Source organism: Eutrigla gurnardus (assembly GCF_963514095.1).
Source record: "Eutrigla gurnardus genome assembly, chromosome: 24".
NCBI lineage: Eukaryota > Metazoa > Chordata > Actinopteri > Perciformes > Triglidae > Eutrigla > Eutrigla gurnardus.
This window is the reverse complement of record NC_139935.1, coordinates 7,979,414-8,005,755: the sequence shown is the minus strand read 5'-3', so window position 1 is coordinate 8,005,755 and position 26,342 is coordinate 7,979,414. Positions and strand designations below refer to the sequence as shown.

At 42.8% G+C, this 26,342-nt stretch overlaps 1 protein-coding gene across 4 annotated transcripts in view; it reads right to left on the bottom strand.

Annotated features, from left to right (window-relative positions):
* Positions 1–2,299: 2,299 nt before the first annotated feature.
* Positions 2,300–26,342, bottom strand: part of runx1 (RUNX family transcription factor 1) — a 30,447-nt gene continuing 6,404 nt past the window's right edge. For 2 of the 4 annotated variants that reach the window (XM_084004431.1, XM_084004433.1), the window contains 7 exons: positions 15,657–15,808; positions 15,448–15,558; positions 13,371–13,527; positions 10,072–10,176; positions 8,831–9,034; positions 4,090–4,236; positions 2,300–3,991 (listed from right to left, as the gene is read on the bottom strand). In XM_084004431.1, the coding sequence (XP_083860557.1) occupies positions 3,453–3,991; positions 4,090–4,236; positions 8,831–9,034; positions 10,072–10,176; positions 13,371–13,527; positions 15,448–15,558; positions 15,657–15,808 (1,415 nt within the window). In that variant the 3' untranslated portion in view covers positions 2,300–3,452. Of the gene's footprint in view, positions 3,992–4,089; positions 4,237–8,830; positions 9,035–10,071; positions 10,177–13,370; positions 13,528–15,447; positions 15,559–15,656; positions 15,809–17,063; positions 17,503–20,163; positions 20,267–26,342 lie in introns of those variants that run through there. The other 2 variants (XM_084004430.1, XM_084004432.1) reach the window with 2 other exon arrangements.

Below are 26,342 nucleotides of genomic sequence, written 5' to 3'. Positions count from 1 at the left end.
TTCCGCACAGTACGAAATTGGCGCGCAGCGTGGTGACGTAGTCTCGTGGTGCGTTTTTTTCAGATGAAAACACGGAAATTAGGCCACCGTTCTCACTTTCGAAATGGGAAAAGACGACATCACATTTTTATTATTTTGACAATAACTAACAATCGCTTTGAATTTGATTTATTTGAATTAAATTATTTGGTAAGTATTACTGTAATAAAAGTTATATTTGAATATTGATAATGATGACCTCAATTGAATGTATTCTGAATTATTTGATAAAACAAATACAATAAAACAAAAATACATAAAAAGAAAACATACAACCAGAAAAGACAACCTCTCCAAAACAACTTTAACAAATAATTTCAGGTTGAGCTCTATTATGTCTAATATAATGTATGTCTAATAATATGTCTAATATGTGTGGCTGATAAGTTATCACATTTGTTATTATGAATTAGGTTTATGCTTTTTTTTTGGTCTTGTGTGTATATTTGTAACTTTACAAACTTTTAAAAATCAGTTTATTGATAGGTTTGGCAGTATGTGTGAAACAGAAATAGATATAGAAACATGAGTGTGTTGTCTGTCATGGTGTTTTTCTCCCACTGCCCCCATCTCTCACCTCTCACTGCCATCACCACCTCTGTCCCTGTGTCCCAGTGATTAATAGGACATTATGTAAATGCTGTCTCCCTGTTCATTTATCATTACTGTGGGTCATCAATCACAGGTGAAGCTCAGCCAGGCGACAAATGACGGCTGCTGTTAGAAATCAATTCTGGGGGAGAAGAGAGAAAACGAGGGCCTTAAGCATCACAACTGGGAGTTTCAATTGATGGCTAATGACCTTGTGCAGGCCTGTTGAAATGTTCTCGACCCCCAAATGGACATGTATTAAGTTAACATACGATAATTATTTATTTATTTGGGGAAATTTACAGCAGCATAGGGGATAATGCAACTAATAAATAAATACAAATGTAATAAATGATAATAAACAAGAATAATAAGTGAGAAAACAGTAAAGATATAATAAATAATAAACGGCAGGGGAATTTGCAGTAGTAAAGTCGCAAAGGGGATAGCGCAAAAAGAGTAAAGTAAAAAAGAAATTAATTTATGATTATTATTATTACAGCAGCAAAGGAGATACTGGTAGATTAACAAGAAAAAAATACATTAATTCATTAAAAAATATTAAAAATACAATTATAATGAATAAGTAAGGATATAATAAAATTCGAAACAGTAAAAACTAAATATAAATATAATATAGTAGACATACTGATAATGAAAATAGATATTTGAATTGGATAAGATCCATGAATCGTTGTTTTTTTTTTGTTTTTTTGTCAAAGTGAGAGGAATGACATTTCGCTGTGGTTGCCATGGAAACGCGTCAGCAGTAGAAACCAATGAAATACTACTGGAAACTTTGAACCCCAGTAACCCCCGGACAGTCACGCACCCTAACCCTGAGGATTGTGGGCCCACGAAGAAGAAAACATTGTGGACCCAATATGCAACGTGACCACTAGATGTCGCTGCTCACCAGGATAAAGCTCTTTCCTGGGTTCCATGACATTAAAAGTAGATTTTTTATGTTGTCCAGGCTGATTTAACAACTCTAACACATAAATTAAGCTACGCCAACTTATCTTATGACCAATCAAATCAGCTTTCTGGATTTGAAAAATCTTCTTTCAAGTTACAGGAAGGATGTAAAGTCCTCCTAACTGTATTTTCACAATCAGATTCTTCAAAAGTTATGTGTTAAATGATTTAAAACTGACAAATACCTTTTTGTCTCTCGCCATATTGTTTCTGGAAAGGGGCGGGACTAAGCCTTTCTCTGCATCCAGACGCCGAAAGGGCACTGACCCAGCATCGGAGTGAGAACATAATGCAGTATGTTAACGTCTCTTCTTTGGGAAGTCTCCTTCCCAACCTTTGCCTGCAGTAGATCAGCTTTTCATACCGTGTGCTCGCTGCCTGGCTGCACTTCACCTTTATTTAGCAACCGCTGTGTGCAAGCTGGCACAGGAGGCGAGCTAGAGCTTGTCTGTTTGCCCGTAGAAATTCCTGCAGGTTCAAGAATAGCAAAGGATGAATGTGTGTGTGTGTGTGTGTGTGTGTGTGTGTGTGTGTGTGTGTGTGTGTGTGTGTGTGTGTGTGTGTGTGTGTGTGGCGGTGGTTTGGCAGTGATGCAGGTGGTAACATGCGGGAGAGAATTTTATATAAAAAGAACTGAGAAAACAAGTCGGACCACCAGTAACCACAGGACAAACCGTGTATTTTTCTTCGCAAGAATGTTTATGTAAATCAAAACCAAATGTCAGGACAAAATCATCGTGTGTGTGTGTGTGTGTGTGTGTGTGTGTGTGTGTGTGTGTGTGTGTGTGAGACAGAGGAGGAGGTGATGAAAACATGATCAAATGCAAGTGTCATTTATAGCCACGGTTATATACAGTACAAATCACACAAACACACGCACACACACACACACACACAAATGCTACAAAAGGTGGAAATACAGGAATAAATTATGAATTCATATGCTGTTTTTTAATAAATATGCATATCAAATTTGAGATTTGTTAATTATGTTTGTTCAAATTTGTCTTGGGGGGCATACAAACACTCTTTATAGAGCCTTTTATAGACGACGTTATCAAAAACATACGCATGTTGTTGTGTAAAAGGGTCTATTTTCTCTAAAAACCAAGAAGAAGAGGAGTGGTAAAGGATGAGAGATGAAGGTAATAATATTTGGCAATGAACAAAATCATCTATACACAACACCAACAACATTTATGAGGAAGAAGTTCTTTTTTTAAATTTTTTTTTTTAGCTGATTTAAGATCAGTCCGGTGCTGCTGCATGCACTCTGTCAGTGTAAAACCATCCGTCCTTCATTTCATAGACGCTCTTCCATCCAGTTGCGTTCAATGTCCTGAGAGTGAGACCGTCAACATGTCCGCTCGCCTTTTTTTTTTTCTTTCTCATCCGGCTCCTGGTCAAGAAGTGACGTACAGTACTGGAGTTTGTCCCAAATAATAATAATTAAAAAAATAAATCAGTGCTGAAATATAAATAAAGTAAGACGCAGTTTACCCATCCATAGGTGACAATAAAACATGATTTCTTATCGTCCCATGTGCCGACCAAAACCAACAGCTAATATTTGATTCACAAATGTGTCCGTATCAAAGCCCTGGAGCCGCAAATACTCATTAGAGCTCAAAACGTGGATTCATCCGCTGCTGAAAATAGTCCAGAAGAAAACGCTCCTTCCTCTTGGTGAGTAACGTTTGATAAAAACTACAAAGACCAGCTGTCTTCGGACAATAAAACTCTTTCTTCCCGTACTGTAACAAGGAGAAAGTACTCAGAGATAATGAACACAATGTTGGTTTGGGTCTTTTCCTCACGTCACATGACCAAGTCGTCACGCCGGTTCAGTAAGGTCTCCAGACGGCTTCAGCGGCTGCCATGTTTGTCGGCGAGCTACTGTGGCTGGACTCCACCTCCACGCCCACGCCTTCGTTCTGATTGGGCAAAGAGGGGTGCAGGAGGGAGGAGCCTGTGGAGGCGTTGGTGCACGGCGGCAGAATCCTTGGCGGCGAGCGCGAGTCACTGCTGCCCGCTCCGCCGGCCATCATGGAGAACTGGTAGGAGCCGGCGGCGGTGGAGTAGTACAGGTGGTACGGCGAGGAGGTGGACTGGAAGGGTCCGCTCTGAGCCTGGTGAGGGGTGTTCGCCGGGTAAGGAGGAGGCAGGTAGGTGTGATACCGCCCCGCCGGAGTGGTCGCCATGGCCGTTGCCATGGTGATGCCGAGGGCGCCGTTGGAGACGGCGGTGTGGGACGGCGTGTAGGTGAAGGCGGCCGCGGTGGGAGGGTAGTGGACCCGGGGGTCGGAGAAGCGTGAGTCGGGCAGGGAGGTGAAAGGTCGTTCTAAGGTCATCCTGGGGTCGCCAAAAGCAGTGAGGTCAGGACCTGAGAGGGCCAAAGGTCAGAGGTTACAATCAGCTTGTTAACTCACTGACCATGTTTGTGTGTGTGTGTGTGTGTGTGTGTGTGTGTGTGTGTGTTACCTGTGAGTCGTGACGACAGGTCACTGAGCGACGAGCGACCAGGCGAAAGGGGATTGGCTGAGTGGACGGTGGGCGTGGTTATCTGGCCAAGGTAGGGATACGATTGGTCATAGGACCAGGATGGCGAGGACTGCATCTGTCTGGAGTCTGAGAGAGAGATTCATCATTGTATCATTCATGTAATTAGTCTGTTAGTTTTCTGACCAGAGGAGTTGCCCCCTGATGGCCAGCAGAGAGAATGCAAGTTTAAGGCACTTAAGGATTGGCTTCACTTTTCAGATGTTGCCGCCTGGCGTGAATCCAAGATGTGCTTATTTCCTCAAGTGGAAGTTTATAGATTTAGTATGACACGGCTTTAAAGATGAAGGACTCACAAGAATATTGAGCATGATTTGTGCAGAATGTCATATTTAAATAAAGTTCGACTTAAAGACAGGAGCTGTTGATAGTGACAGGAAGAGAAGAGAAGGGAGAGAGGGAGAAAAGGAAGCAATTAACTTAGTGTGTGGGTGGACGGATGAAGGGGAGGGCTGTGTGCGAGTTATTTCATTCAATCCAGTCTTTTTCCCCACAGTCTAATAAATGGCACTGATCACCCACAGACTTTCAGATGTGTGTGTGTGTGTGTGTGTGCGTGTGTGTGCAGCCAGATGAGGAAGCAAATTGTACACAGCAGCCAAGACGTCAATGAAAGCTTTTCAAGTCTCGCCAAGAGCTCTCCCAAGCACTGTGTGTGTGTGTGTGTTTGTGTGTGTGGTGAAGCCCAGGCCCTGTGCCAAGCCCCCTCCGATCCTGGTTTCTCTCCCCAGGCAGAGTACACTATAACTGGCTGTTTAGAAATAGAACTAGAACACATAGAGACATGCCTGTGGTGCGTTGAGGTGGGCTAATGAACGTCTGATATTATGACTCTGACCCATTTACCTTGTTAAAATGGAGCTGAAAGAACATTGGGGTGAGGGAACATGAAGCTGAGGGAGCATGGAGCTGAGGGAACATGAAGCTGAGGGAGCATGGAGCTGAGGGAACATGGGGCTGAGGGAACATGGGACTGAGGGAACATGGGAATGAGGGAACATGGGGCTGAGGGAACATGGGGCCGAAAGAACATGGGGCTAAGGGAACATGGGGCTGAGGGAACATGGGGCTGAAAGAACATGGGGCTGAGGGAACATGAAGCTGAGGGAGCATGGAGCTGAGGGAACATGGGACTGAGGGAACATGGGGCTGAGGGAACATGAAGCTGAGGGAGCATGGAGCTGAGGGAACATGGGGCTGAGGGAACATGAGACTGAGGGAACATGGGACCGAGGGAACATGGGGCTGAAAGAACATGGGGCTGAGGGAACATGGGGCTGAGGGAACATGGGACTGAGGGAACATGGGGCTGAAAGAACATGGGGCTGAGGGAACATGGGGCTGAGGGAACATGGGACTGAGGGAACATGGGGCTGAAAGAACATGGGGCTGAGGGAACATGGAACTGAAAGAACATGGGGCTGAGGGAACATGGGGCTGAGGGAACACGGAACTGAAGGAACATGGAGCTTAGGGACCATGGGGCTGAGGGAACATAGAGCTGAAAGAACATGGAGCCAAGGGAACATGGGGCTGAGGGAACATAGAGCTGAAAGAACATGGAGCTTAGGGAACATGGGGCTGAGGGAACATGGAACTGAAGGAACATGGAGCTTAGGGAACATGGGGCTGAGGGAACATGGACCTGAGGGAACATAGAGCAGAAGGAACCAAGAGCTGAGGGAACACGGAGTTGAGGGAACAGCTGATATCTGTTAGTCATGATAAAACTTTGTTCAAATATTTAACATGAAAAATAATGTTAATATATTATATTTGCAATTGCAATTGTAATATTTGCTAGTAATTGTTGTAATTATGGCAAATTACATTACAATATATTGCAATGTCAAACTTTTTAAGCTGGTATTACTATCATTGTTTTGCTACCTGTTGGCTGCAGCAACGCCCACAGAACTTTAATTTCCTGTGGATCTTGGTCACGTGACTCCGCTCTGCGTATTTTACATCTGCTACGAGCTGTAAGTGGTTTGGCAGCAGAGGAAACATATATTTTTTACATGCAGAGTACAAGAACCAGCATACATGTGCACGAACACACACATGACGTTTTTATGACTCGCAGTTTCTCAAAGAGAAATGAAAGCTTAGTTTAAAAGAGGAGGGGGGAGGAGGAAGAGAAAGAGAAAGAGAGCTCGGTGGAGAATGGCTTAACGGTTTCTTCTTTCTATTTACATTTTGAGAAGGATCAGAATAACCCGACACGTTCTGTTTATTTCACATCTTAGCTCCTGACCCGCAGAGCTTCCTTTAGCTCATATATTCCAAATCCAGTCCCCTGTGTAGAAGGTGAGCTCAACACTAGTGTATCAGCTGCAAATGTATTGTTGTTTTGTCATGTTTTTCTATTGAATTTCTTTATTGAACGTCTGTTTTGCTTGGAAAATGCACTGTAAAATTCTTTATCGAATAAAAAAGCCATTAATAATTCAGGGTTGTTCATGTTTCTAGTCTCTAGAAGCCTGTCTGATATGCCTTCATCTTAATGGTTTAGATTTTGTATGCAAAAAGTGTCCAATTTTCAAAATATGTTGACATATATATTCATTGTATTGTATTTTGGATGATTTGTGATTCATTTGGAAGCCTATGCTGCATTTAAAACACTTATTATTCTACTTTATCCTAGTTTCTTTGAGGCCTACTTTGGATTTTTAAATATAATTGTATATATATTGTAAAAAATATATACACATTTGTTATGGTTGTCCCCCTTTGGTCTATGACAATGACGTATATGTACATGACAATGAAAAATGGACAAAAATGCAATGTATCTTGAAATCAGAAATATGTTTTTAATTTTAAAATTCTGACGGTTGCTTTTCTTTCCTTTTTTTCTCACTGTAGCACTTCCTGCCAGCTGACTCTCATTTCCTCCTTCAGACATGACTTGCTTCCTCACTGACACACACACACACGCTCATGCAAATGTGCACGCAGCGTCGCCACTACCGAGGCCAGAAGAGGAACAGAATCTGTATTTCGGTGCCACATAGAGTATCCACGGCAACCGCAACACACACACATACTTGCACACGCAAACGCAGACCACAATGGGTCTCACTAAAACCACAAGGAGGAACTATGAGGTTTGATGCAAGCTGGAGCTTGGGCAACACACAGATGCTGTAGATGATATTCAGTATCCGTCGGCATGTTAAATAATAAACGTTAACATGAGGAGCGAACATTAAAGGTGCTTGAACACCTGTTGTTGCCTTCATCTGGTCTGGACTATGGGAAAATGCCATACATTGCATTTTAGTCCCGGTTCCTGTTCAAACTTAATACAAAAAGGAACCAAGAGGAGTAAACATGAAGTTGTACAGACTTATGTTATGAAAAAGCAAACTTTTCCCACAATGCAGTTGCACGCAAAGACAATGCAAAGACGCAAACGGATGATTTAACACCATAGCGTACACCAAACACGTCACACAGACAGAAGAAGTAATAAAGGGAAAAAGGTTTTTCTGAAGTCGGCATCTAGTGGCCATTAAAGGAACTGCAATTTAAAAAATGTAAATTTAAAATTCCCCAAGAATCTCCGGCGCCCTCGCATCGAAATTATTCCCATGATGGCGCCCCTGTATGTCCAGAACAAGTATGGCACGTTGATTTGTTAGCAAAATACTTGCGGTGGACGTAGATCCCCGATTTACTGGTATTGCGCTGCTAATCCCAGTCCTACCAGCCTAAATTAGGACTGTGACTGCAACTTGGAAAGGCAATGTCACTGACACCATTGAGTCATTCTTATTTTTACATTATTATGATACTTATATGACTAAGTTACCCTCACTAACTCAAGGGCCTGTCAACAAGAACTTTCAGATACAAGATGAAATCCAAAAATGTCTCCTGATCAAGCAAGTTTTGCTTCCAAAGAAAGGTGAATTAAATTATGGCATCGTTGCAAAATGAAGTCAGATTCTGGACAAAAAGGGAAGTTCTTTATTGAATATGACTTGTTTTCTAGTTGAAAAGATGAGTGTTCAGGTTTCCAGGCAACATGAATGCTGCATGACTCAAAGAGTTGGAATCAACTGTTCTGGTGAACACTTAAATGGACTTTTCTGAATTTCAGAAGGCAATCATCCCCAGTTTGCCATGAGTTGAATATGCCCGATGTTACGCAATTGACTACTTGAATATAAAACCATATTAAAGGAAAGGTTATTTCAATCATAGACTATATTAAGCAACAAAACGATTGATAGGTTTCAGAAAAACCCATGGAAAGTTACGTTTAGACGACAAAATGAACAATAGTTTTAAGGCAACAAAGCCAGAGTTATGTTTAGACAACAAAACCATGTTATATATCAGCAACGAAACCAACGTTAGGTTTAGACAACAACACCAACGTTAGCTTAAGACAACAAAACCAAGGTTAGGTTTAGACAACAAAACCAAGGTTAGGTTTAGAAAACCAAACTAACGTTACGGTTTAGAAAATAAAACCAACGTTAGGTTTAGACAACAAACCAATGTTAGGTTTAGACAACAAAACCAACGTTAGGTTTAGACAACAAAACTAACGTTAAGGTTTAAACCGCCACAAACTTGGGACATGTAGTGTGGTCGTCCTGAGCTGATCGTGCTTTTTGATGGACGTGAAACAATGTCGGACTCTTACCGGCTGTTATCTGAGCGTGTGCGGTGTTGGCGAACGTGGCGGAGTTGAGTGCCGCGGATTGGCGGGCGTTGGCGGCGTGCTGATGGTGATGGTGGTGAGGCGGCGTCACCCTCATGGAGCTCCGCCTCAGGTGCTCCAGCTCCGTCAGCCGCTCGGAGAAAGCCAGCGAGCCGGGTTTGACTTCGTCCATCTTCTGGCGATGACCTGGGAGAGAGCAAAGGTCACGATTGAATACCTCGCTCCGACTTCCAGATGAAAAGTGTGCGCAAAAGGCGATTTGTCAGCAAATGACTTAATAGGATTATATAATCTCAGGATTACAGTAACAGTTACAACCCAACGCGGGCCATGACAAAGTCCCGGCGTTGTTAACACACTGTCTGCTAATGCGTTCGGGAATCTGACGACGGGCGCCGCATAGGGGTCTGGCTGTCTCGCTGTGTGTGTGTGCGGTGGCCTGTCACGCCGTCTGTGGTGTTGGCTGCACTTCAAAGCACTGAGACGGAGCTCCAGTTACAGGCACTTCCTCCCAATGGGGGAAGTGTGCATGTGTGCGTATTTAGACTGAGTGTGTGTGGGCGAGTTAGAGACGAGTGATGGTTATTCACAGCTGAGCGGCGCTGGCAGGAGGGCTTCTTCTCTTTTCCTTCACCTCGCATCTCTCCCGGGCGGTGTCGCCGAGTTCGGGCCGCATTCGACACGAATCCTAATTATTTATATGACATACTGTATGCGAGTGTTTATTATGGGCTTCATCTGCAGTTAGAAATCCCCACGTTGCATCACACTGAGTGGGAGAGGAACTCAGCGTTGCATCAGGTTCCTTATTGACTCACTTAACTGAGAGTTTGCCTGTAGGGACTAGAGGCATGTCTTCACTGAGTATTTAGTCTGTTCATGACAACACAATCCCTGTCAACTAAACTGCACTCTCCATTACATTTCCAGGGACCGAAGGGTCACAGACAAAATTCTCAAAAAAGACATTGTTAGGTTGAGCTAAAGATATTGTTATTATTTCAGGATAAACCTAATGTACCATAATTATGTAATGTTTCCCTTATATATATCGTAGTTAAAATAAAATTTCATAAAATACTACGAAAAGAACGTTGTAAATGCTGCTGGATGACATTTCGACAGAGAATTAGAGGGGATCCAAAATTGTACCCTGTGGGACTCCACCTGTCATTAGCGGCTCAGGAGGAAAATGTCAACATTTGTGTGTCAATGTCACTCACGTCGTGGCTCTCTTGGACCGTCCACGGTAATTTTGATGGCTCGCTGGTATGTGGCCACCTGAGGAGGGTTGGTGAACACTGTGATGGTGAGAGTGAAACTCTTCCCTATGAGAGAAAATGAGAGGACAATGGGAATAAGAAAGGGAGATAGAAGGTGAGAGGATAAACGTTTCTGCCCTGTTCTCCCCAAATATGATGAATTAAGACCACCAGACAGGATAAACCAGATACAACATACAGAATAAAACCACAATAAGATGAAGAAAGAGAAAGACCATCATAGATTGATCCATTAAAGAAGAAGACGTAAAGCAGAAACAAGTCAGCGTGGCCATTTAACCATCTACAAGAATTAGATGGGATCCAAAATTGAACCATGTGGGACTCCGACAGAGATAAACGGAGGGAGGTTTGTAGGAAATTGCACCAAAAATATCAACCATAAAAAACGCTGGTCATATTTAGAACAGATTTCCCTGGAAACAAGTGTGTGTGTGTGTGTGGGTCGTCTTTGGAAGTAGCGCTCACTCAACACTACGCCTGCTGCGAACACACACAGCAACACGTGCGCATCACTGCCGCTGTTGTGTGCCAGCCCCGGACTTAAGCTACCACACGCAGACAGCGTGATGCCACACACACAGCGGACTTGTGGGTAATGCCAGGTGTTACTCTCACTTCTCTCAACATTTCCTTGTAACATTACTGCAGGCAACCCTGGCGACACGTGTTTTCACTGAACCTCACCAAGTGGTTTTGGTTGCATCAACCATGCTGTGTGCTTTTGGATGAGTTTTTAATTCATTACAACAGAGTTGTACAGAGAAATGAAACGTTCTTCCTCATCACTTCCTGTTTGTTACTTGTTGACAGTGGAATCTTGAGTGAAAGTTGGTGTAGTTTCGTGTTATCTCAAAGTTTCAACAATGCGGATTGAGCCTCGGATTCAACATAAAAGGTTTTATTTCTCCGTCTAATATTGTCCTCTTCTAATAACAACCCGAGCCACTCAAACCTGTCCGTCTCCCACTAATAAACACACGTAAACACTTCCTGTTTACCATGCATGTTGCTGTGTACACAGTGTAGGGTAAATAGTATACAGTGTAGAGCAACATGGCGCAGGTTGTTTACGGTAAGAGATCATTGCCGATGGGGAGAGACGGGAGGACGGAGACAACAGCTGAGCTCTTTGTGTCTGTTGTGTCTATCAGGCAGCCGGTTGCATCACAAACACACACACACACACACACACACACACACACACACACACACACACACACACTAAATCACAAAGGCGTGTGTGTCTTGGCATCTGTGTTTTCCGGGACTTTCTCTTGAATCACCCTGATCTCTCACTCTGTCAAGATAAGAGCGGATTTCACACATGAGGTGTGTGTGTGTGTGTGTGTGTGTGTGTGTGTGTGTGTGTGTGTGTGTGTGTTTGTGTGTGTGTGTTGAGTCAGGCTTCTCCCAATCAGCTGATCACCCATCTCTCAAAGCGACGTGGGGGAAAAAGATCTGATCCCGCACGCACATCATGGCCACCTGCCTTCGGGTAAACGCGGCGGCGGTGGGAGGGGGGGGGGAGCGGGGTTCGTCGTGAAACAGGAAGTTGCTCTTTCAGGGTGTTGAGATGCTTGAAAACGCATGAAACTTTGCAACGCATGTCAGACGTGAGGGAATATATACATATGATATGGGAATTGCGCTTTAGCCTGGCAAATTGGCTCATAAGCACCCCTACGACTTTTCAAAATAAAAGCCCTCATTTTTTACTTTCACATACATGTATAAAATTTGGGAGGTATATATGGAGGTTTAAGTCAACGCAATGTCCCCAAAAAGTCATGAAAACATGACTGCGTGTGTGTTCACACAGAGTCGGTTATTGTGAAAGAGAAAAATGATGGTCCTGTTGAAAAGAGGAACTAAAAGAGAGACTGAAACCTGGCTGCACACACACACACACACACACACACACATGCACAGACAAACTGTCGCTTGTGTGTAGCTGACGGATGAAGCAAGAACCACCAATTACACATGTGATGTTTGTCAATTTATCATTTCACACGTCCAGAATGTTGCATTTTTTTTTTTTTTAAGTATAAGGTGTAAATACATTTTTGTGTCTAGGGATGCCATAATTTTAATTTAAAAACTCTCAAAAACATACTCTGTAAATCATCAACTGCAGAGGAAGGGATTCACTGGCAGAGCAGTTACTCATATGCAAATCTATACGCAGCGGCTCTACGTTAAGGTTCGGGGAACACTGACTAATGATGAGTAAGTCTGAGAACGTCGACTCCGACTCCCACAGACACACAGAGAAACCGCCAGTCAAACCACTAAACTATTCATTGCTGTCGGCAGATAAACTGACCACTTCCCACACAGACGGTTAATGACATTTTTCAAGGTTTTAGGTGGAGAAGCTCGGCTCGGCGTGCGGTTGATGCGGCTTGTCGTCATACAACACACCAACCGGTGGGCAGGCAAAACGCTGGCATTGTGTGTTTCTGCAAACCACATCCGATACTTGTTTCTTTCATATAGAAGAAATAATTTCCTGTGGTCTACAAATACTCATTAAGGCACCAAATGTGGATCAATCCGCTGCTAAAAGTAGTCCCCGACAAATACTCCTGTTTGACCTGCCCTTTCATGACATTCTTTATGAACAACATAGGCATGTGAATTATGTCTTTGGAAGGAGGGATGCTGGGAAAATGAACCTCATTGTACTCCTCCATTTGCATAAAAACAACTTCATTTGAATTCTACTGCACAGGATTTATTAATATGTTTTTTTTCCCAACAGCAGGACTGTGAATGTGTCAAATATTGACAGTTATTCCCATATTTCCATCCAACCGGGGAGTACTCGTATGTGAGCGTCCGGCTTGTGTACACAGCACGGCTGTTTTAAATAGATTAGTTGGGACATTTGCCTGTGACTGAGTTAGTGTAACTGTGGTCTAGTGTGTCCGTTAAAGAGGGGGGGGGGGGGGGGGGGGGGGGGGTACAAGGAAGTTGCCTGAATACTGTTTTTATTCACATGTACTTCCCTTAATTTATCCTCGTTGTGTTAGACACACATTAAGTCTCGCTAATATCTCTATTTTTAAATCTGCATCCGTGTGACATGATATTTGATGATGATGATTGTTTTGTTTTTTTTGCTGTGAATATATGAAATAAGTACATTTTTATGTGTATGTAAGAATTTCACACGGGACATGAACAGCACTCTCCTGGGTTCAAGTCCTGTGTGTGTGTGTGTGTGTGCGTACCTCTTCCACTGCGGCCGACGAAGCGCAGGTCGTTGAATCTGGCAACTTGGTTCTTGACGGCGGCGGTGGCGTTGCGGAGCTCGGCGGAGTAGTTCTCGTCGTTTCCCGCCATCACCGTTACCAAGGTGCCGTCGGGGGTGTCGCCCAGGGCAACCACCTAGAGACAGGGGGAGAAGGGACTCAGATACAGAGCCGGGGAGGCGGATTTCCATATCGCCGATAATCACGCCCAAACCATCGGTGTGCAAATGACCACGACGGATACGACGGCACGGTGGAGGTTTTCATGCAAGTCGCCTCGAGTTGGGAACGTCGATAATCCACCGATGACACGTATTGATCGGAGCTTGCGGTTGGACTCTGATTGGTTGAAAGTTCTTCTGTCTAGCATTTGGTTTCCATTCAAAGAGAGACAACACACGCAGACAGGCAGCAATGGAGCATGAAAGCAGCCCAGCAGAATAAACAAGACAAAAGGAAACAATTACGGAGGCCTCAGGCCAACGAGTGTGTGTGTGTGTGTGTGTTCGTTAAGTATATACCAAGGTTGTAATAGACTTCTTGTTTGACTTTTGACTTATTTTGAGTTGAGTTTCTGTTGGTTCTCAGTCAGTTTCTCAACCCTGCCTTCCAACTAAAGTCTTTTTTACGAAACACATCGTAAAGTTTAGTAAAAGAAAACAAAAAAACCCACCATGAATTAAAATGACTATGAAATTAAAACAAAACCACTAGGTCTTTGACACTAACACCCATCTCCTGGGTGAAAGTCCTGTGTTTTTTTTACCGGTCCACACCCAGACCTCCTCTTCCCTTACAGCACTGTTAGCTGACAGCTGCCGGGTCAGCCATCGCCATGTTGAGAGTACGACAGTATTTTACAGGATTAAAGGCTTTGGGTTTTTTGTCAGTGCCTACTTTCATTTTATTTTATGATAATAAATAAAACAAGTGCATATTTCAGCGTTCATCGTGTGCATTTGTGTGTGTGTGTCTCTACATACGTGTGTGTGTGTGTGCAGCCTAACAGTCATCCATTATCAGTAAAAGGCAGTGACATCCGCTCATGACACTCCATAATGATGCATAATGCACCGAACACACACACACACGCACACACACACACACACACACACACACACACACACACACACACACACACACACATGTAGCGGACACTAATGCATAAAGCTCAATAAATCAATCAGTTGTGTTTTCTGCGGCTAAAAGCTGCTTTTTCACAAATGCATTTTGCCTCAAAGTGCAGGAAAGACGTCCACACACACACACACACACACACACACACATCGATACGTGATGAGATCCACAAAGACATGCAAGAGAAGGAGCCGCCGCGCTGTGAAAATGCCAGATGGATGTATCAGATTATCCTGCAAATTGCCATTTATGAGCGTTGGTTTTGCATGGAAGGAAATGTAATAATGCAGCATCGGGAGGAGTTTTGAACGTCGTCCTACTTGTTAAAATAAACAATTTGAAATCCCATGGGATTGGCTGAGGAATGCCTCGTCACTAGAAAGTGATCTCCCTCACTCGTGTAACGTTTTGGAGACGTGTGAGAATCGTGAAATATACTTTTGATTAAAAAATTAGAGCTCAGACGACGAGTCCATTGACATCAATTTAATAAAGAATAAAAATCACTGATTCCAGCTTCTCAAATGGGAACATTTGCCGCTTTTCTTTATTATATATTATTCTAAATGAAAAATATTTTTGCAGTATGCACAATAAATGTTAAATAAAAAGTTGAAACAGCTGAAAGGACGAACTCTAAAATTCGAATTTAATTCTAGAACTCACCGATCAGGACTCAAATCCTTTTCATTGCTTTAAAACAATAATCATAAGTCTTTTATAATGACTTGAAGGTGAAGAATCATACTGATGTTTGTTAATACTTTTAGAATTGAACTCTAATAGTCGGAACTCATTTGAATCTTCTTAAATAGATTATAATAAGTCATTTTCATGTGATTATGAGTCAGAAATCTCATCAAATCTATGATGCAGATTATGTTTATGATGCTTTATGATGATAAAGTGGGACGGTCACCTTGAAGGCGATGGGCAGCGTCTTGTTACACCTCCAGTGTGTCGGCAGCACGGAGCACAGGAAGTTGGGGCTGTCCGTCTTCACCAGCTCGCCCGGATGATCCGAGATCACCTGAGAGGAAACACCATGAGCTCATCTGGGTGGAGGAGGGTGGGGGTTCACATTCACATTCACATTCACAAAGCTCCACCCGTCTCCCCCCCATTTACCTCCACCATCCCGCGCTCGGCCATGCGCAGCTTGCCCGCCAGGGATGCGACGCCTCCGGCCTCCTGGGCGCCCAGCGGCAGGGCCTCGGCCATCTTGCCCCCCGAGGCCAGGGTGGTGGAGGGGGGGGTGTAGCGCCGGCCGGGGGCGGGGTCTGCCGGACCAGAAGCACAAGAGAAGGTGAATGAGTGAATGAGTCTTCTAATCAACAGATTTTTCAGACATTTAAGAGCAAAGAATTCAGTGATTGAGAAATATATATATATATATTTCTTACTTAAATTTACATTTTAATTATTTGTATTTTATAAAATGTATTTATATTTATATTTATTTGTATCTATAAAACAGATAATTTATATTAATATGAACTGAAATGTATGTATAACCAGTATATATATTATATATGGAACTATATTAATTGTTATTTCAATGTTGATGAGAATCACTGAAAAAGAAGGATTTACAATGATAATATATGATATATTAATCTTCATTTAATGTTGTTTTACTCGTATTACTGGTATAAATGTATAACATTTATATATTTTTTTGTTTTATTTGAATTGTGATTTCTGGCTTGGAAGAACTAAACGGTGGCTTCTTCTTCTGATTGAATTCATGTAGCTTCATCAAGAGAGCAGCTGTCTGTCTGCCTGCCTGTCTGTCACTCCGCTGGTTTGTCAGTCAGCCAACCCACAATTGAAGCCACATGCTGGCGGTTTGCAGTTTATCTCCCAGTTTGATTGAAACCCTCCCACTATACTTCCAACTCCACGACTGCAACCTCAGAGTCACGAAGGGTTATTAAGAACCAACAGTTATTATTGTGAATAATCCTGTTTAAGAGTTTAAAAAAACTTAAATATTGAGCAGAAATAAAAGAAAACATATTTTTTTAATCATATTTAACTTTTATTTCAAGTCTCTGACTCTTTTGGTTCTCAAGACCCCGTTTAAAGAATAATTAATTAAAAAAATAGAATTATCTATACTGCACCTATGTTAACATGGGGACAAAGGGATTCACATTAATATCAGTAGACATTTTTTAAAAAACAACAACAAAACAAAAATCAACACAAGAATTTGGAAATGTTAGAAAAGCCAACTTAAAGAAACAGAATGAATAGAAGCTAAAAAGAAAAGATGACTTCAGATGAAGAAGAAAACACACACAAAGAGCATCATAACACGCTCATCATAATAATGCGGCTCAGCACTGCAATGTGCAGTTCAGTTAACGTGATTAAACGTGTTGTATTGTGGGAAATATTTTTTAAACACGCACTTTTTTAAGCACTTTATATTTAGACGTATTTAGCAGACACTCTAATTTCTAATTAACCTCGAATGCATCATCTCATGACAAAAAGTATGTTTTCTGCACCGCTCGCGGTGACGCGTACCGTATTTGGCGTCCCACAGAAACACCATTGTGCGTCCACGGTGAAACCTCTCGATGTCGTCGGAATCTGTTTCCTCTATCGTCGACTTCTTGTCATCTGCGCTTTAAATTTAATAAAAAATTTAAAAAAATAAAATCGCCTTTATTCCGTCCAGACGCGCGCGACCAAACCGACTCGCTTCGGATGCGGAGTAAAAAAAAGTCACTTGTGGGGGATTTTTTGGAAAGTCTTCAAAGCTCCGTCCTCCTCCTCGCAGCCGACATTAAGCCTCCACACATGTTTGGCGTCCGACGCGGACAGGAAGATGAAGGGGAGAGTGAACGTGAGCTAATTTTAACTTTTTAAACCGCGTTTCCTCCTGATGTGAACGCGATACCTCCGCGCTGCTCCCCGGCCAAGTCCGTCCGCCTCCCCCCCCGCACATGAATGGACATCCCCGGCTGACAGCGGCAGGCTTTTACCGGCTCAGCGCTCCGCCAATGGGGAGGCGCGCCGCTGGCGGGGGGATTGTCCAATCGGAGTTAGGTCCGTCCGAGAGGGGGCGGGGCTTGCAAGAAAACGGAACTTTGATGGAAATAAAAGACAAATTCCCTCATAAATGTGTGTTAAAACAAATAAAACAACGAAGCAATATAAAATACATTTAAATATATATATTTTAAAGCCACATGTTCATGTTTAAAGCTGTATTTTCCTCACTGCGTCTACTCAGAACACCTCTGTGCAGCAATGCCGGATACAGACGATAGGGGGCAGTAGTTGATCTGAGCCATGACACCGAGAGCCACATCAGGAAGACACCAGCACGTGAAGTGGGACTCTTAGGTTGTTCTCGCATTGTTTTAAGGTACATTCACATTGTTATTAATTTACTCATATTGAACAATTAGAACCAGCGATATTTGGCCAAGTGTGAATGCACATACAAGGATGTGATGTAGTAACAACTAAGATGAAATAAATAAGGAAATAAAATAATACAAAAATAATAATCTATATATAATTCAAGTGATCTGTAGGTTGTAAACAAAAGAAATAGTCTAATACTGAATGGAAATACATAGACTGGATGATCCTGTACAATATGTAATCATTTAATTGCATTTAATGCACAATTGTAATGCATACTACCATATATGTTAAATGTTATTGTAGTAATATTATTGTGTATCAGTAATGTATTATTATTATTACTATTATTATTTTTATTATTATTATTATTATTATTATTACTAAAATACATCATTCGTCTCAATTAGACTTTCTTATAAATACATTAAAAAGAAATAGTGGCGCATGGCTCCCAATTTAACAATCAATATCACAGCGTTACTGATAGATACGATAGACATTTATATTATTTATGATTTTAAGCATTCAAAACGACTCAACAAATTGATTGCACTGAGTTAAATGACGATTTAGTGGAACACAGTTTTTTAAACAGTAAATATTTCCAATTAATTTCTTATGCTATGGCACCCCCTTAATAAAACCACTGATGGAATAATAAATAGCAATATGTGAGGGTTGAGTAATACTTCAAATAAATATAAGCAAAACAAAATCACCATTGTAATTTCTGTCTTGATATGATTATCAGAAGAAATGAAGAAACATTGATGCCACATAGTGAAAGTGACTAATAATAATAATAATAAAACATTTTTTAAACGCATCTTCCAGCAGCTGCAACAACACTGCAATATTTTTTTTATTTTTAACCATCAGCTGCAGCATCTCAACTCGCCTCAGCATCCCAGAATGCATCCTGCTACAACTCAAACCCGTTAATGACTCATTTTGACCATCTCAGTTACCGTCTATTTACAATGATATCATCGACCTTTTGAACAGAAAGGCCACAATGATGATTTTAATTTAACAAGCAACCTAATTGTGAAATTAGATGACTTCAGATATCTTTTATTCACTGGATCCCTTCTATAAAAACAAAGGTCCTTTTTGGTTTTCCAACCTGTCTGGTGGATCTGGGCCCCGTTTCCACGAGGCCTTTATGGGACGTGAGTCAACGCGCTGTCGGATGAGTTTTAGGGAAACGTCAGTCTGCCTCGCCGTTTCCCCCCCGTAGCCAAAGGGGGGATGATAAAAAATGTAAACGCCTCCACTCAGGTCTGCTCCTGAGATGGACGTGACGTGATCCGCCCTTGGAAATATCTATTTTTCACTTTCTTCGTTAAGGCCCATTTTTTGGAACTTTTTGATTTGAATATAATGAACGTTTTCCTGCCTGTATCCTGCAGTTTTCTCCTTCAAGCCCAACACATGAAACCTGCAGCTGAAGCACTTCTGTCAACCTGCAATTTCATCAAAGTTGGTGTCATTAAATCTGACACTGGACATTTATTCCTCATAGAACCACTTATCAATTATTCACACGCTGAAGGATGCTTTGAAACGATAGATCTGCCGAGCACACACGCCGATTCTACAGAAACAGGAAGATCACGCATGTGTTTCCTGTTGAGAGAAAGATTCTTTAAGAAGCCGCGTTTAAATTGTGTCATTATACATCAAATTCAATGTCTCTGAAAATACACAAAAAAATCCTATTGGACACCTTTTGAGCGTTTAAGTCAAAATATTAATTTAAGGGTAAATAATGAAATTCAGATCCTGTATGAACGTTTAAAGAGACAAATAAAAGAGCAGAGAGAGAGAGAGAGAGAGGGAGAGAGACAGCAAACATGACTGAGAGGAGTTGGATTTCACTCAGCCAGCGTTTCCCACCGACCGACTCGTAACCTGACCCAATCAGTGTCCTCTGATCCATAATCAATACCCGCTCAACAACGCCTATTAAAGCCATCGATACCACGCATTGCTTCGTATTATTACCAACAGATTTCTTTCATTGGAACAAACGCAACATGATGATTTTTTAGAATTATTGATCCATCATGGGAGCAAATAGATGAATATCTGAGTATTCCTCTACCTATGACCTCACACACCTCTCCACCAACTACTTCAACACCACCTAGACCCCATCTGGGACTCCTGGAGTCCCTCAGGGAACTGGATTTTAAAACAGACGCGATGATGATGACGATGAGGCGACAAGAAGAACGGGCTTTACCAAAGAGTCCGCTGCCTGTCCGGCCCTTCCTCATCAGATACATGGCCCAGGACAGGGGGCCGGAGCTGGAGAACGCCCCAGGGTTCATGCTTCAATCCTGGGGGTGCAGAGGCAGCAACAGCTGGGGGTCAAATCCCCAACAGAGGGAGAACAGAGAGGAAAGGGGGAAAAATAGGAAGATAAAGACGGAAATCAGCAGGAGGGAAGCGGGGGAAAATAGAAAAAGAATAAAAGAGGAAAAGTTTTCTGTTTTTGTTATTCCAAAAGTCCAAAATGTAGAGAACACTTTGTCAGATATGGAATTTGCTAAAGAAGAGCTCCAGTCTGTCCTCACCTCCACAAACGGCTTTTATACCCCTCACCTCACCCCCTCCTCCCCCCTCCCTCCATCTCACCCGACATATTAGTAAAAACGGGGAAAAAGTGAGGGAGCATGGAGGAGGAGGTGGTGGAGGAGAGGAGCCAGTCAAGCTGAATTCATCCCCTCCTTCTCTAAAGCGTAGCCACGGGGGACACGACTCCACTTTGCCCTCCGGCTCTTTAAAACGGCTAATTTCATTTAGCTACTCAAATGATTTTTTTTCTCCTCCTCCCTCCCTCCCTCCTTTTTTTTTTTTTGCTATTTGTAAGTTCTGGTTGAAAATGGAGGTCACATACTTGAGTGATATGAGTTCAAGAACTGCCCATTTGTTGACACCTTTGTCCATTCAGAACACACGACTTTCACCCAGGAGACCGATGTTAGTGTCCCGTGTAAATGAAATTCTTTCGGTTTTGTTGCCTCCCTCACAGAAACACTCCTCTCCGCCGCTTAAAGTTGAATAGAGACTACAAGACCTCAAGGTGACCACTATGACACACACACACACAGTGATCTTCCCCCAGTGGATCTCCCAGAGGCCCCTCTGGCTGGTGACATCACCACAGAACTCCCCGTGTGTGTGTGTGTGTGTGTGTTTCGGAGAGAGACGGTGACCCTCCATGGCAACCTCAGACCAGCGGCGCGTGTCACCGGTTCATGTGGAGCCACAGTGGTGGTCTGAGGGGCGAGACCAAAACCGGGCCCTGAACCGCACTATGGCGCTCTGGTAGGCCGGTTCAGTGTCCGGACCCAAGTGTGTGGATTGCAAGTTCCAAAACCCCAATAATTCAGATATAATCCCATTAGACGAGAAGCCCATTTGTCCTGAAAATAAACACCCAAAATACACACTGGCATGTTTTTTTAATCTTTCCTTATTTTTATTCTTGATAAGCACTTTGTGAATCGTATTCTATGAAATCAATAAAGTTAATATAGGCGTGAAAAAAAGAAAAGATGCCACCTCTGTCTCTGTCGCTCTGCCAGCGGCTGTCTGTCCCTGTCGTCCCCTGAGTTGAGGCCACCCTGAGGCCAATGACAGTGGCATGGCGAGGATCAATACCACACACACACACACACACACACACACACACACACATGCTGCCACCCTTAGCGAGGGATCGATGGATGCTCTGGGGAAAAGTGGACGTTCTCTGGTTTTGTCTCTCTGGTTTCTCATCACTGTATTTAAGGTGGCCCGGTCGTAGTTTAAAGATTCTCATTGAGATGCGTGTCTGCTAAATGAGGATCTATGAGGTAACCTTAATGAATGAATGTTACAGTGTAGGTGTCAGAACCACTTAGTTCTGATGATATAATAATGATAAGACGGTACAGGCTGTGCCAGAAAGGCCAGATTAAACTTGTGACTTTCACCCAGGTAACCAAACACAGGACTTTCACCCAGGTAACCAAACACAGGACTTTCACCCAGCTAACCAAACACAGGACTTTCACCCAGAGATCAAACACAGGACTTTCACCCAGGTAACCAAACACAGGACTTTCACCCAGAGACCAAACACAGGACTTTCACCCAGGTAACCAAACACAGGACTTTTACCCTGAGACCAAACACAGGACTTTCACCCAGGTAACCAACAACAGGACTTTCACGCAGAGACCAACCACAGGACTTTCACTCAGGTAACCAACCACTTGCCTTTTACCCTGGCGACCAAACACAAGACTTTTACCCCGGTAATCAAACACAGGACTTTCACCTGGGAGACCTGATGGTGCCCTTTGTGGAATCAAAAGTCATGGTTAATTATTTGAAAGCACACTTCCCACCAGTAAATACGGTGTATGGAGTTGATTTCCTTTTTGAAAAAACTCTTTATTATGTAGAGAGAAGTACTGTTAAGGATAAACCAAGCTTTTATAAACTTGCAGTTTCACTTTGATATGGAACATTTCACAGTTGTCTCATGAATAAAGAGAAGCACTTTAAAATGTGTCTCCAGAGCGTTTAATTAACTTAGAATTACCACTCAAACAGGGCATAAGGTGGACATATTGCACATTTAGTCTCATTAATTCTGTCTGAGTTTATGTTAATTAAGCTCTTATGTTCATTCAATACTGCAGGAAAACTGGTAACAATTAAAATTAAACAGTAATATTTCTTGTTCGTCATTTGAACAAGGTTTAGGAAATCTGCTACAGTGTTTAGAACAATTAATGTAAACGGTTTGATTGCCAATGATTTGAATAACATGGTGATACACACACACACACACACACGCCAGAAAGCAGACAAGGTTGAGTCAGTTCAGACACTTCGCCGGGCCCAGTAGATTTGTATCGAAGCACTCTCATCAATTGATCAGCGACGGTTTAGCAATTGTCTCTAGTTAACAGAGTAGCCGATTCTATAAGACACACACACACACACACACACATACATACACACACACACACACACACACACACACACACACACACTTCGTCTATAATTCATGGGGTTTATTGTGCGGATGCAGTTAACTGCCGCTTAAAAGTAATTAATTGATTTTCTGACATATCAGTTAGCAGCAGCACCAAATGACACACGCACACACACACACACACACACACACACACACAGACACACTGGGATAAAATGCAGACTTTCACTATGACAAAACCCTGATATTCATGCATCGCCACACAAAACGCAACACTCATTTACAAAGAAGACAACATGAACTTCAAATGCAAATTTGAAGTTCATGTTGTTTTATGAGCAAAAATAAATAAATAAATAAAAAAAATGAAGCATTAATGTCCCTAATTCTGACAATAAATCTACAAATACGTTCCCATACAACATGTGGTTCGCGGACACAACTAAAAAACGCCACAGAACTAGATAGATTTTTTCTGATTGACTGCAACGTCATATGACAACACTTTACTGCTACGACTGGATTGCTTAACAGCACAGAGGGGCTTTGCTTTACGGCATCGGAGGATCTGCTGCCGTAAAGCTTTCAGTGTTTCGGCCAGCGGCAGATGGAGCAACGAGTGAAAGGTCGACGGTCACCAAAGGTCAGCAAACCTCACTGTGGAGAATCATTTTAAATGTCTTTAAGTATGAAGATGAGGTAAAATATATGAATCTTTCTACATATATTTTATTTTTACCGTGAAATATACACTGTTAGCTCTGTCGGCACTGCTGCTGTTGTTTGCACTGTTAGCCGACAGCTGCCGGCTCAGCCGTCGGCAGGTTGAGAGCTGTCTGGAGGCGATACGAATGAATGACGTAGATATCGGGAAGCAGGTTGATTTGTCGTAACACCAAACAACCCCCAAAAAAGTTTCAATAATGTCGCTTTTTTTTAGTCGGAATGCTTGTGAAAAGTCAAAATGGCCGCTATTCGCCATCCTTTGTGTGTGCGTTGAATTATTCAACTGGCCTCCGTGATGAGGAGAAGACTGGCTTATTCTTGCTGAACTCAAAATTGATTTTCTGACACAAGAAATGAAGAGAGCGAGGGAGAGAGAGAGACATTCGCACAGTCCAAGTTAGTTAAACGTTCATTCTTTCAACTTGGGAAATGTAGGAGCGCTAATAGACGGAGCGCAGTGAGACAGGGAGGGAGAGAGAGACAGGAGGAGACAGAGAGACAGCATGGCAGATAGAAAGAGCCTCAGGCGGTGTTTAGTGCAGTTTGAATGGCTGAGCAGGTGCATTAGAGCAGAAACTTTGAACACACACACACGCACACACTGGACAGTGAAGATGGACGTCACTACTGATCAGAAAGGTTTACTGGGAGGAAGCAGCGAGAGATGAAGGAACTCCTGACGGATGCCTCACACTAAGGACATGTTTCCTCTCCACCTTCTTTTCACATTCAAATGGGACTTTTCTAAATGCTATCTGTGTGGAAGCGATGAAAGTCAAGTTTCCCAAATAGGACCCCTGAAGCATCCCATTTCTGGCCTGTTGGACTCTAAATGGACCATAATGTACAAAATGAACATCATGCTGGATAGAAAAAGACTCATGTTTACAATGTTTACTGGGATAATACATCAAGAGAGAAGTAGGACCATTTTCTCATAGACTTCTATACAACCAGAGAGGAGTCGCCCCCTGATGGCGATTAGAAGGAAAGCAGGTTTCAGGCACTTCAGCACATAACACATCATTTGTTTTAATACATATTGTCAGCTAATTGATGGTCCCTCCTGTAACAGTAACTGCATGTGTTAAGGGCTTTTATTGTGAAAGTCTCAAAGTGAAAAATAAGCATTAAGTCATAAATACAAGTATTTTGTGTTTGTGTTGTGATGCTCTGCTTTTTTCTATTTTCATAGATTGCTGTCATCAGTGCAATGCATGATGGTATATAATGCTCAGTTAGGGACCGTTCAAGATGAATTGTGGTATACGTTATCCAATTTATCCAATATATAGGGTCTAATGACTCTCATTATACATTCAGATAGCATGGAAGCTATGATATGAGTGATTTCCATAATAGAACATTAGAGGACACACTCATTTTGGTTGAACTGTGTGGCTCATCATCATACACCTCAATGTACCGTCACAGTCCCAAAAATCAATGACTGTTTTTTATGGCCTGGATGATTTCTGACAGTTCCAGAATCAACCAATTAGCCATTCCCACCCCTCAGGCTTTGCCTACTTGTATGCCTTTTTTCACAGTTTGTGTGCACGTTGGCATGCAAAGAAGATCCGGGGGTAAAAAGTGGAAGGTGCCGGCCAATCAGACGCCTTGAAAGCCAAACCCGATGGGGACACGCGGCGAGTCCCAAACGAGCCGATGAATAAATCAAGAAGTCGCTGGGCGGAATTTACAATACGGAATACCCGCTAATGGGTACACACACGCGTTGCATTCACTTGTTAACCACAATGTGGGGACAAATGGGGGTGAGGAGGAGGGAGGAAAAGGGTGAGGTGGCTCTTTGCATGGCTTCTTCGTTAACCACAGGGCTGAAGGGACCTCGCCTCGCCTCGCACGGGACACCTGTCCCACCAGACTTTGCAGACACGCCGCCCGCCGCCTCGCCCATTAAGGCCGTGCGGTTTTGGAGGAGGAAACGAGTCGGGGACGGCGAAAAAAGCCGGGTGATCGGAGGCTCCATCGATCGGGCGGATGGCTGTTCGCTGTCGGCGGTTTCTGCAAACTTCGGAGGCGGTTAGAGTCAACGGGGAAGTGTAGCGGAGCAACGAGGGCGACTGAAAATAGAGACGGTGATGCCATTTTTTTTTGGAAACACCAACGTACATATGAGAAAACAAAGAGACATGGAGGTTTATCTCAACCACTGACTTCCTCGACGTGCGATACACCTGTTGATGCGTTTGCCCTGGGTTTGACCTCTCAGGCAACATGTCTGTTTACCATGTTGCCAGATGTTGTTGCCTCTCTGCATTATTTCAGGAAACAAAAGAACAAATAAAGCATCAAATTGTGGATTGTCTGGAAAATCTAATAAAATTCCCTTATATTCCAGAAATCCCCTGACCCCTGACCTCTGTATATCCGAATAAGGAAGTCAACGTAGCGAGGTCGGGGTGGAGGATGGACTTTCACCCAGGAGACCGATGTTAGCGTCCTGTTCGTGTTTTGTTCATTTACCACGTTTCATACCGTTTGAAACAATTATCACTTTTCATAAGGACAGTCCGCCTGGTGTGTTAATGTGAAGAGGTCAAAGGTCATTTGTTCAGAAATCATAGAAAACTCAAACTCAGTCATGAAACCGAATCGGATCTCACGAGACACGTCGCCACTGGAGCGCCGGAGCAGCCGACCGGGGAGGAAGTGGGAGAGGAGGAGACAGGGACAGA